The sequence below is a fragment of the Pristiophorus japonicus genome, chromosome 17 (assembly GCF_044704955.1).
Source record: "Pristiophorus japonicus isolate sPriJap1 chromosome 17, sPriJap1.hap1, whole genome shotgun sequence".
Classification (NCBI taxonomy): Eukaryota; Metazoa; Chordata; class Chondrichthyes; family Pristiophoridae; genus Pristiophorus; species Pristiophorus japonicus.
In genome coordinates, this window is record NC_091993.1 from 62,662,398 (window position 1) to 62,675,059 (window position 12,662).

General features: G+C 51.3%; 1 protein-coding gene across 3 annotated transcripts in view; it reads right to left on the reverse strand.

The window, feature by feature from the left end:
• The window catches only part of LOC139227761 (myosin-binding protein H-like), a 65,475-nt gene that overhangs the window by 33,213 nt on the left and 19,600 nt on the right, over window positions 1-12,662 (reverse strand). For all 3 annotated transcript variants that reach the window (XM_070858765.1, XM_070858767.1, XM_070858766.1), the window contains 2 exons: window positions 8,675-8,834; window positions 2,069-2,205 (listed from right to left, as the gene is read on the reverse strand). In XM_070858765.1, coding sequence (XP_070714866.1) covers window positions 2,069-2,205; window positions 8,675-8,834 — 297 coding nt within the window. The remainder of the gene's footprint in view (window positions 1-2,068; window positions 2,206-8,674; window positions 8,835-12,662) is intronic.

The following is a 12,662-nucleotide window of genomic DNA, read 5'->3' on the forward strand; positions in this document are numbered from 1 at the left end:
GGGTGAGTGTGAGAGGGGTGAGTGTGTGTGAGGGTGAGTGTGAGAGGGGTGAGTGTGAGAGGGTGAGTGTGAGGGGGTGAGTGTGAGAGGGTGAGTGTGAGAGGGGTGAGTGTGAGAGGGTGAGTGTGAGAGGGTGAGTGTGAGAGGGTGAGTGTGAGAGGGTGAGTGTGAGAGGGTGAGTGTGAGGGGGTGTGTGTGTGAGGGTGAGTGTGAGGGGGTGAGTGTGAGGGGGTGAGTGTGAGGGGGTGAGTGTGTGTGAGGGTGAGTATGAGGGGTGAGTGTGAGAGAGGTGAGTGTGAGAGGGTGAGTGTGAGGGGGTTTGTGTGTGAGAGGGTGAGTGTGTGTGAGGGTGAGTGTGAGAGGGTGAGTGTGAGGGGGTGTGTGTGTGAGGGTGAGTGTGAGGGGGTGAGTGTGAGGGGGTGAGTGTGAGGGGGTGTGTGTGTGTGAGGGTGAGTGTGAGAGGGGTGAGTGTGAGAGGGTGAGTGTGAGAGGGTGAGTGTGAGAGGGTGAGTGTGAGAGGGTGAGTGTGAGAGGGTGAGTGTGTGAGTGTGAGGGGGTGAGTGTGAGGGGGTGAGTGTGAGGGGGTGAGTGTGAGGGGGTGAGTGTGTGTGAGGGTGAGTGAGGGTGAGTGAGGGGGTGAGTGTGAGGGGGTGAGTGTGAGGGGGTGTGTGTGTGAGGAGGTGAGTGTGTGTGAGGGTGAGTGTGAGAGGGTGAGTGTGAGGGGGTGTGTGTGTGTGAGGGGGTGAGTGTGTGTGAGGGTGAGTGTGAGAGGGGTGAGTGTGTGTGAGGGTGAGTGTGAGGGGGTGAGTGTGTGTGAGGGTGAGTGTGAGGGGGTGTGTGTGTGAGGGTGTGTGTGTGAGGGGGTGAGTGTGTGTGAGGGTGAGTGTGAGGGGGTGTGTGTGTGAGGGTGAGTGTGAGAGGGGTGAGTGTGTGAGAGGGTGAGTGTGTGAGAGGGTGAGTGTGAGAGGGTGAGTGTGTGAGAGGGTGAGTGTGAGAGGGTGAGTGTGTGAGGGTGAGTGTGAGAGGGGTGAGTGTGTGAGGGTGAGTGTGAGAGGGTGAGTGTGAGAGGGTGAGTGTGTGAGAGGGTGAGTGTGTGAGAGGGTGAGTGTGTGAGAGGGTGAGTGTGAGGGGGTGTGTGTGTGAGAGGGTGAGTGTGTGAGAGGGTGAGTGTGTGAGAGGGTGAGTGTGAGAGGGTGAGTGTGAGAGGGTGAGTGTGAGAGGGTGAGTGTGTGAGGGGGTGAGTGTGTGTGAGGGGGTGAGTGTGTGTGAGGGGGTGAGTGTGTGTGAGGGGGTGAGTGTGTGTGAGGGGGTGAGTGTGTGTGAGGATGAGTGTGAGGGGTGAGTGTGTGAGAGGGTGAGTGTGAGGGGGTGTGTGTGTGAGGGTGAGTGTGTGAGGGGGTGTGTGTGTGAGGGTGAGTGTGTGAGAGGGTGAGTGTGAGAGGGTGAGTGTGTGAGAGGGTGAGTGTGTGAGAGGGTGAGTGTGAGGGTGTGTGTGTGAGAGGGTGAGTATGAGAGGGTGAGTGTGAGAGGGTGAGTGTGAGAGGGTGAGTGTGAGAGGGTGAGTGTGTGAGAGGGTGAGTGTGAGAGGGTGAGTGTGAGAGGGTGAGTGTGAGAGGGTGAGTGTGAGAGGGTGTGTGTGTGAGGGTGAGTGTGTGAGAGGGTGAGTGTGAGAGGGTGAGTGTGAGTGTGAGAGGGTGAGTGTGAGAGGGTGAGTGTGAGGGGGTGAGTGTGAGGAGGTGTGTGTGTGAGGGGGTGAGTGTGTGTGAGGGGGTGAGTGTGTGTGAGGGTGAGTGTGAGGGGTGAGTGTGTGAGAGGGTGAGTGTGAGGGGGGGTGTGTGTGAGGGTGAGTGTGAGGGGTGAGTGTGTGAGAGGGTGAGTGTGAGGGGGTGTGTGTGTGAGGGTGAGTGTGAGGGGTGAGTGTGTGAGAGGGTGAGTGTGAGGGGGTGTGTGTGTGAGGGTGAGATTCCAGGTGATAGTTCGGTGACGATAGGGATGGGCAGCACTGGGAGTAAATCTCTGGGTGTGAGTGCCTGTGTTTGAGATTGTAAGACTGGGTGTGTCTCCTTACCCTGGGATTGCCTCTCACGCTGCAGTACAGTTTGGTGGTGAACCCTGCTGTGGCGGTCTTGTCCGCTGGGGGCTGTGTAAACTTAGGTGGCTCGTTGAAGTCCTTCTCTTGGTAAACGGGGAGATTGAACGATTTACCTACAGAGAGAGACGGACAGTTAGGTCACAGTTGTTGTTGTGAGCTTCAGTCAGCGATCATGTAATGAATTATTGGTCACGCAATGGTTATTGCTGTACTGTGCAGAGCAGGAGATGCGCAGGTTGCATCCCCAGGCGATTGCCGGTGACGGGTGATGCAGTGGTCTCCAATCCCTGGGCCAGGAAAGGGAACCGACTACGTCCACTTCCTGATAACCAGTGGTGGGCCACCTCTCACTTGTGGGCAAGAGCTAGGCTGGCCTTCAGAGTGACGCCTGCACAGTTGAATAGCCTGCTGGAACCAGACCCCAGGATGTATTAGGGGGATATATGATTAGTATTGCTCCAGGTCAGTCCATCAGTGATCAGTCAGCCCCTTGGTAACCTTACAGATCAAAACTACAGCCGACATTCGCTGGAAACACGGGCCCCGATTTTAATGCGAGGTGGATCCCCCACTCAGGCCTGGGTTAAAATTACAGTCGGGTCTCAATCAATATTCCCGTTTATTGTATTTTGGGTGAGCAGCCCTTGGTGTGCGGCACATTCACAATACCGCGCGTGCACAGTTAATTCCATTTCAAAGCCGGTGAGCAGCTGCACAAAGCTCAGTGTGGTTCACGGCCGCACAACTTAAACCGAACGCTGGACTCAATGATGTTGCCGGTCCGTAACATACGATGTAATAAGAAGGACCCTGTCGGCTCCAGGCGTTTGTCCCTACTGCCTGCTCAGGAGAACAGGTTAAAATCGCAGACGTTGCGATCGTGGCGGCTCTCGGACGGGTAGGAGCCAGCGTGATTTTACCTGCCCGCCCGCCAGGTTTCTGCTGAGCGAGTAGGGTTAGAATTGTCTCCTCATCTCAGACTTTCACAAACATTCTAACTCTCTCGAAGCTGGAATTATAAGTGCATCCAGTTTAAGAAAGTGCTAGCATTACAAAACAGTCCGATCTTTTAGACACTAATAAGAACATAAGAATTAGGAGCAGGATTCAGCCATTCAGCCCCTCGAGCCTGCTCCGTCATTCAATGAGATCTTCTACCTCAACTCCACTTTCCTGCACAATCCCCATATCCCTTGATTCCCTTAATATCCAAAAATCTAGTGATCTCTGTCTTGAATATTACCAAAATTGGCTGTGTGGTTAATAATGAAGAGGAAAGTCATGGACTGCAGTAGGATATCAATCTACTGGTCAGGTGGGCAGAGCAGTGCCAATTGGAATTTAATTCAGAGAAGTATGAGGTGATGCACTTTGGGAGGGCTAATAAGGAAAGGGTATACACATTAAGCGGTAGGCCACTTAATAATGTAGATCAACAAAGGGACCTTGAAGTGCTTGTCCACAGATCCCTGAAAGTAGCAGGCCAGGTGGATAAGGTGATTAAGAAGGCATACGGAATGCTTGCCTTTATTGGCCGAGGCACAGAATATAAGAGCAGGGAGGTTATGCTTAAATTGTATAATACTTTAGTTAGGCCACAGCTGGAGTACTGTATGCAGTTCTGGTCGCTGTATTATAGGAAGGACGTGATTGCACTATAGAGGGTACAGAGGAGATTTACTAGGATGCTGACTGGAATGGAGAATCTTAGTCATGAGGACAGATTGGATAGGCTGGGTTTGTTCTCATTGGAACAGAGGTTGTTGAGAGGAGACCTCATTGAGGTGTACAAAATATTGAGGGACCTGGACAGAATGGATAGTAAAGGTCTATTTCCATTAGTGGAGGGGTCTATTATGAGGGGGTATAGTTTTAAGGTTGTTGGTGGAAGGTTTAGAGGGGATTCGAAGGGAGGCTTCTTTACGCAGAGGGTTGTGGGGATCTGGAACTCGCTGCCTGGAAGAGTGGTGGATGCAGAAACCCTCACCACTTTTCAGAGATGGTTGGATGGGCACTTAAATAGATAGGTACAGCAAGTGATCAGGAAAGCCAATGGAATGTTGGCCTTTATTGCAAAGGGGATGGAGCATAAAAGCAGGGAAGTCTTGTTACAGCTGTACAGGGTATTGATGAGGCCACACCTGGAATACTGCGTGCAGTTTTGGTTTCCATACTTACGAAAGGATATACTTGCTGTGGAGGCAGTTCAGAGAAGGTTCACTAGGTTGATTCCGGGGAGTTGACTTATGAGGAAAGGTTGAGTAGGTTGGGCCTCTACTCACTGGAATTCAGGTGATCTTATAGAAACGTGTAAGATTATGAGATGGCTTGACAAGGTGGATGCAGAGAGGATGTTTCCCCTCATGGGGGAATCTAGAACTAGGGGGCATAGTTTTAGAATAAAGCATCGCCCATTTAAAACAGAAGCAAGGAGGAATTTATTCTCTTAGAGGGTCGTGAATCTTTGGAATTCTCTGCCCCAGAGAGCTGTGGAGGCTGGGTCATTGAATATATTTAAGATGGAGATAAACAGATTTTTGAGCGATAAGGGAGTCAAGCGTTATGGGGAGCGGGCGGGGAAGTGGAGCTGAGGCCAAGATCAGATCAGCCATGATCTTATTGAATGGTGGAGCAGGCTCAAGGGGTCAAATGACCTACTTCTGTTCCTATTTCTTATGTTCTTATTCCATTTGCTTTCTTAATTGCTTGCTGTACATGCATGTTAACTTTCAGTGATTCGTGGGATATGCACAGACAATGGCGGATGGATAGCCAATAAGATTTAGGTCGCCAATGAGAAATATGTAGCCAATAGGTAGGTACACTCAACGTGCTATCTACAGCCAATGAAATCTGTGATATGTGCAGCCAATGAGATATGTGCAGCCAATAGCACATAAAAACATAAGAAATAGGATCAGGAGTAGGCCATTCGGCCCCTCAAGCCTGCTCCGCCATTCAGTAAGATCATGGCTGATCTTCTATCTTGACTCCACCTTACCACACTGTCCCCATATCCCTTGATTCCCTTAGGAGCCTAAAATCTATCGATCTCTATCTTGAAGATGCTCAATGCCTGAGCCCCACAGCTCTCTGAGGTAGAGAAGTCCAAAGATTCACAACCCATTGAGGGAAGAAGTTTCTCCTCATGTCAGTTCTAATGGCCGACCCTTTATTCTGAGACTGTGACCCCTGGTTCTAGACTCCCCAGCCCAAGGGAAATATCCTCCCTGCATTTACCCTGTCAAGCCCCTTGATAATGTTATATATTTCATTGAGATCACCTTTCATTCTTCTAAACTTTAGAGGATATAGGCCTAGTCTATTCAATCTCTTCTGATAGGACAATCCCTCCATCCCAGGAATCAGTCTAGTAAACCTATGTTGCACTCCCTCTATGACAAGTACATCCTTCCTTAGGTAAGGAGACCAGAACGGTGCAAAATACTCCAGGTGTGGTCTCACCAAGACCCTATATAATTACAGTAAGGCATCTTTACTTTTATACTTCAAGGCCTTTGCAATAAAGGCTTTCTTAATTGTTTGCTGTACCTGCATATTAACTTTCAGTGATTGGTGTACAAGGACACCCAGGTCCCTCTGAACACCAACATTTCCCAATCTCTCACCATTTAAAAAATACTCTGCTTTTCTATTTTTCCTACCAAAGTGGATAACTTCACATTTCTCCACTTTATATTCCATTTGCCATGTTCTTGCCCACTCACTTAGCCTGTCTATATCCCCTTGAAGCCTCTTTGCATCCTCCTCACAACTTACATTCCCACCTAGCTTTGTATCATCAGCAAACTTGGATATATTATATTTGGTTCCCTCATCCAAATCATTGATACAGATTGTGAATAGCTGGGGCCCAAGCACCGATCCTTGCGGTACCCCACTAGTTACAGCCTGCCAACCCGAAAATCACCTGTTTATTCCTACTCTCTGTTTTCTGTCCATTAACCAATCCTCAATCCATGCTAGTATATTACCCCCAATCCCATGAACCCTAATTTTGTTTAATAACCTCTTATGTGACACCTTATCGAATGCCTTCTGAAAATCCAAATACACCACATCCACTGGTTCCCCCTTATCTATCCTACTAGTTACAACCTCAAAAAACTCGAACAAATTTGTCAAACATGATTTCCCTTTCATAAATCCGTGTTGACTCTGTCCAATCCTATTATTATTTTCTAAGTGCCTTGTTCCCAAATCTTTAAAATAGATTCTAGCATTTTCCCTATTACAGATGTCCAGTTAACTGGTCTGTAGTTCCCCGTTTTCTCTCTCCTTCCTTTCTTAAATAGCGAGGTTACATTAGTTACCTTCTAATCTGTGGGAGACATTCTAGAATCTATGGAACTTTGGAAGATGACAACCAATGCATCCACTATCTCTATAGCCACCTCTTTCAAAACCCTAGGATGTAGGCCATCGAGTCCAGGGGATTCATCGGCTTTCAGTCCCATTAATTTATCCAGTACCATTTTTTTACTAATACTAATTTCTTTCACTTCCTCATCCCTGATACTCCACTATTTCCGGGAGGTTTTTAGTGTCTTCTGTGAAGACAGACACAAAGTATTTGTTGAATTTCTCTGCCATTTCCTTATTCCCCATTATAATTTCTCCTATCTCAGCCTGTAGGGGACCCACATTTACTTTCGCTAATCTTTTCCTTTTTACAGACCTAGAGAAGCTTTTACAGTCTGTTTTAATGCCTCTCGCTACTTTACTCTCATATTCTATTTTCCCTTTCTTTATTAATTTCATGGTCCTCCTTTGCTGAATTCTAAAATCCTCACAATCTTGTCAGAGATGATTAATTCATCAATAATTAGGGAAGAGTTTCTCAACCAACGTGTGAGTTGTTGGTACATCCATAATGATCAGGCATGGATGCTCTAGGGTGGTCCAATCATACAGACCCTAGGATGGTCCAATCATGGAGACCCCAGGATGGTCCGATCATGGAAAGCCTAGGGTGGCCCTATCATGGAGACCCTAGGGTGGTCCTATCATGGAGACCCTAGGATGGTCCAATCAAAGCGAATGGGCTCATGCAGCCCAGGTTTGAAATCAGATTTGACCTTCCCTGACCTCCCCTGAGTACTGCATTTACCAAAAGACGTTTATCACTCTTTGGGCAGTTGGCCAATCTTGTCTGGTCACATGACACCTCAATAGCTTTAAGCCTGTCCTCTGAAGACCTTGAAACGTCATTCTGTCAGGCCAAGAAGTACCTGGCTCTCCTGACCATTACTGGCCTCACGACCTTGAGTATAGGGATCCTCTCCACCATGAAGATATGCTTGAGAGGTGGAGATGTGCAATCCACCAAGCAATGCTCTGAAGGAATATTTTACGATGATGGTAATCTTAGCCCAGAAACATGAGTAAATATTTGGCACTGAAGTTACTTTATATAGTTGACATTATCCTATGAATTAAATCATGAGCGAGGGTTCAAGGGGAGGGGTGGGGGGTGCGGGGAGGGCAGGGAGCTGTCCAGGGGGATTGGACACTTTGGACCCGATAATAATTGCGAGCCAGGAAACATGTGGGGTGGGGCTGGGGGATTTTCAGAAGTATGAGTTTCCAGCAGGTGCTACAGAATTTAGCAGCGGGATCTGATTTAAGTTGCTGAAACAGGTTTGCTGCCCGACAGCCAGTTGGACAGACAGCGGGGAGTCAGACATTGCGGGGGGGGGGGGAACACATTGCGGGGGGGGGGAACACATTGCGGGGGGGGGGAACACATTGCGGGGGGGGGGAACACATTGCGGGGGGGGGAACACATTGCGGGGGGGGGACACATTGCGGGGGGGGGGAACACATTGCGGGGGGGGGAACACATTGCGGGGGGGGAACACATTGCGGGGGGGGAACACATTGCGGGGGGGGGGAACACATTGCGGGGGGGGAGGGGGAACACATTGCCGGGGGGGGAGGGGGAACACATTGCGGGGGGGGAGGGGGGGAACACATTGCGGGGGGGAACACATTGCGGGGGGGAACACATTGCGGGGGGGAACACATTGCGGGGGGGAACACATTGCGGGGGGGGGAACACATTGCGGGGGGGGGAACACATTGCGGGGGGGGAACACATTGCGGGGGGGGAACACATTGCGGGGGGGGAACACATTGCGGGGGGGGGAACACATTGCGGGGGGGGAACACATTGCGGGGGGGGAACACATTGCGGGGGGGGAACACATTGCGGGGGGGGAACACATTGCGGGGGGGGAACACATTGCGGGGGGGGAACACATTGCGGGGGGGGGAACACATTGCGGGGGGGGGAACACATTGCGGGGGGGGAACACATTGCGGGGGGGGGAACACATTGCGGGGGGGGGGAACACATTGCGGGGGGGGAACACATTGCGGGGGGGGGGAACACATTGCGGGGGGGGGGACACATTGCGGGGGGGGGGAACACATTGCGGGGGGGGGGAACACATTGCGGGGGGGGGACACATTGCGGGGTGGATACATTGCGGGGGGGCAGAGTTCAGGCCCCCATCGCTAGGCCCCCGGCAGCAGGCGGGGTCAGGGTTCAGGGCTCACCTATTTTGGGGATGAAGGCGGTGTCCTTGCACGGAGCGGCTGTCGCACTGAGTCCACACAGGTTCTCGGAGAAGACGCGGAAGTTGTAGTGATTGCCCATCACCAGGTCAGAGACGGTGTAGGTGGTGGCGTGGTGCTTTTCCAGCACGGTGAACCATTCCTATCAGAAAGGGAAGAGAAGGAGTGAGCATGGGCAGCGGCCTTGTGCCTCCCGGACGCTGTGTGCCTGACGCTCTCCGCGACGTGTGGCAGCCCGCTGACACGGCACAATCTCAGTGCAGAGACGAGAGAAACTGGGAATGTTCTCCTTCGAGCAGGGAAGGTCGAGGGAAGATTCAATCGAGAAGGGTTTGATAGAGTCATTAATAACTTTAAAAAGGGAATTGAATAAATACTTGTAAAGGAAACACTTGCAGGGCTATGGGGACAGACAGTGCGGGAGTGAGGCTGATTATTTTGCGCTGTCACAGGCACGATGGGCCGAATGGCCTCCTCCTGTACTGTAACATTCTGTCCGGTGGGAGTTTCCACCACATTGTGGGTGTGGGGTTTGGCTCTTTAGCACGTGAATACATCCGCCCAAATTACCAGGACACCTTGTTACTATATGGGGTCACCATCATCATCATAGGCGATCCCTCGAACGAGGATGACTTGCTTCCACAAGAGTTATCAGATGTTTCAATGAAGGATCCGATGTTCCAGTCCTGAACTACATATTGAACGGTGGAAGATGCCTGTGCGTGAATTTTTTTAACGTGTGGTGACCGTTGCACACCAGCCACCACACGGGCTCGACAGAGCTAGGCCTTTATCCAGTGGCAAGGGTTAACCAAGACGACTGGAGACCTGCTCTGCTGCACGGACCTAGTGCGCGCACATATCACAGAGTGGGCTGGCCCGTGCTGCCCCTCGGCCCTCGCCTCTTCTGGGCCCCGTACCCTCATTCGCCGCACCTTCGCCCACGGGGTCACCATGACAGCAAGGGCCTGCCATCTCTTTATCCAGTTCTAAAGGTAAAGCTTTGACTCATCCATCGTAGTCCCACCCGACTTGGCAACATTTAAAACTCCTGCTAAAAGATGCAGGTGTGGCTGATGAGTATACAAGGATAACAGATGAGATTAGACTGTGAAATCTAAGTATATTACATGTCCCATTGTAAGTATTCCATTGGTACATGGCTTTAAGGAGGTCGTTGCCATGGATCCAAAGGTATGGGACAAAGACAGAAATGGTTTCATCTTACATTTTATTGACCTGACTATGAGATTTAATAGTTCTACACTAATATATAGTAAGGAGAAGAAGGATATTACAGATAAAATTGTGGCAAACTGAATCGGGCCTGGACTTGGGACACCAGCAAACCGATAATGGAGGTGAATTCATTAACGAGGAGTTCCGAGATCTGTGTTGAGAATATAAATATCATTGTCATAAATACAGCAGCTGAGAGCCCTTATAGCAATGGTCTTTGTGAAAGGAAGCATGCTGTGATTAATGACATGTGTAACATTTTGGCTGAGCATCCAGACTGTAAATTGTCAACCGCCCGAGCATGGGCGGTTCCCACAAAGAATTCTGTTTCGACAGTTGACGGATCTCAATCTCACCAATTAGCCCCTGAACCCAAACCCAAATTACGTCCTGTGCTTTGTGATAATCCTCCTGATCGAGAAGGTACAACAATTACTGGCATTTTTGCTGAGCATGCTGGGAATCAGGCGTTTATCAAAGCGGAGATATTTTCGGGGGAACATAAAACTCGAACGCCTAGTGACCATTGTGGAGAATGGTCTCGGAGCGACCACAATCCGATCTTCTCCAACTGGCTATCCGACTTTTACCAGCTGGACTGTGCATACTGTGAAACCCCTGCAGATTCCTCGGGACCCCAGTGGTTTCTGTGTGGACCTACCCTGGGGGCTTGTGGAGGGGGGAGGGGAGATGTGGCAGTGGGCAGCCCTGGCACTAGTCAAAGAAACTAAGGGCTAGAAATAGTAGTGCCAGACGTTAATGGTTCTCCCCTGCTGGGAAATACAGCTTTAGCGCTCCAGGAGGGGAGCGAGGCGTTAAATCAAGCGCGGACCACTTGTGTTGGGGGCGCTAAAGATGGAGAGCGAGGCGGTAGCGGCAGACACGGAACAATGTGGAGCACATTGCTAACGTTATCAGAGGCTGCGTCCCTTGCTGAAAGGGCAGGGCCAGTGATGCTGCACAACCCACTGTCAGCAGCTCTGTGTTGCCAGGCGACCTGCACGACTGCCATTACAGTCCCCAACACTCTCACACTGGGGGGAGCTGGGACATCGCGCAGCAATAAACAGCAAACACTTTCAGCGGGCACCAGACTGGGGCCAATAATAAAGTTTGGCCTACCTGAAAACCATTGCCTTTAATTAGCGCTCCCCCAGCGGCCAGCCGAGCCGACAACGCCTCCCCTTGCTGCCGTTGTTCACGCCCGGCGATGGGGCAGGGGGCAATTTCACACCCGGGGCGGTAACGGGGCACGGAGCACTTTATGACATCACGATCTGTGAGGCGCTAGAGGCCCAGGCGGTAAATGTTAGCGCCAGCACTAAACCGGCACTGAGGTTCATGGGTATGACTGCATTTGCCGCGTCCGGTCACTGACCCCTTAGCGCCCCGTTACCACCCCCCACAGGCGCTAACCAGAGGCGCTAACCTATCGAATTTCTCCACCTTAGTGGTCCTTTGTAAGAGGGCTGATTGCATTGACCCTCCTATAGGCAAAGGCCCAGAGACTGGGTGGGTCCCACCGTTACCTGACCAAGGACCCGCGCTGGCCCCTCAGGAGGTGGGCGTCAGGGAATATTGACAGGGCGGGGACAGCGGAGGGGGCTAGGGGGGACATCTTGACGTCATGGCCTTCTGTAGGGTGTCAGACCTTTGGCCCACCTGCTTGCCTCAAAACTTGCAATGCGGTCCTGCGCAGGTCAGCGGACCCCAGAATAATGTGTGCATCAATGAGGCACCTGCCTGTTCCTGGGGCGGGCCCTAGATACCCACTGCGGTGAAGTCAGCATTGTGATTGGCTCTTGTTCGCGCCCCATTCCATCGGTACGGAGACCGATATTGGCCACACAATATCGCTACATTCGGTCGTTACCGCCAATAACACAAAGCAGGGGTCACTGCTTCAATTAACTAGCCTGCTCCACAGGAAGTTCAGCGGCTGGGAAACTGTAAAACCCCTTCCCTTCCCCATCCACTCCAAATAGAAAGAAAGACTTGCATTTATATTGTGCTTTTCCCAACCTCAGGACTTCAAAGTGCTTTACAGCCAATGAATTATCTTTGAAGTGTAGTCACTGCTGTAATGTGGGAAATGTGGCAACCTATTTTTGCATAGCAAGCTCCCACAAACAGCAGTGAGATAAATGACTAATTAAACTGTTTAGTGATGTTGGTTGATGGATAAATGTTGGCATCAGGGAGTACTCCCCTTCTCCTCTTCGAAATAGTGCCAAGGGATCTTATACGTCCACCTGAGAGAGCATCGGGGCTTCGGTTTAAAGAATCATCCAAAAGATGGCACCTCTGACAGTGCAGCACTCCCTCAACACTGCCCCTCCGACAGTGCAGCACTCTCTCAGTACTGCCCCTATGACAGTGTGGCACTCTCTCAGTACTGCCCCTCCGACAGTGCAGCGCTCCCTCAGTACTGCCCCTCCGACAGTGCGGCACTCCCTCAGTACTGACCCTCCGACAGTGCTGCACTCCCTCAGTAATGTCCCTCCGACAGTGCGCCGCTCCCTCAGTACTGCCCCTCCGACAGTGCGGCGCTCCCTCAGTACTGCACCTCCGACAGTGCGGCACTCCCGCAGTACTGCCCCTCCGACAGTGCTGCACTCCCGCAGTACTGCCCCTCCGACAGTGCAGCACTCCCTCAGTAATGCCTCTCTGACAGTGCGGCGCTCCCTCAGTACTGGCCCTCCGATAGTGCGGAGCTCCCTCAGTACTG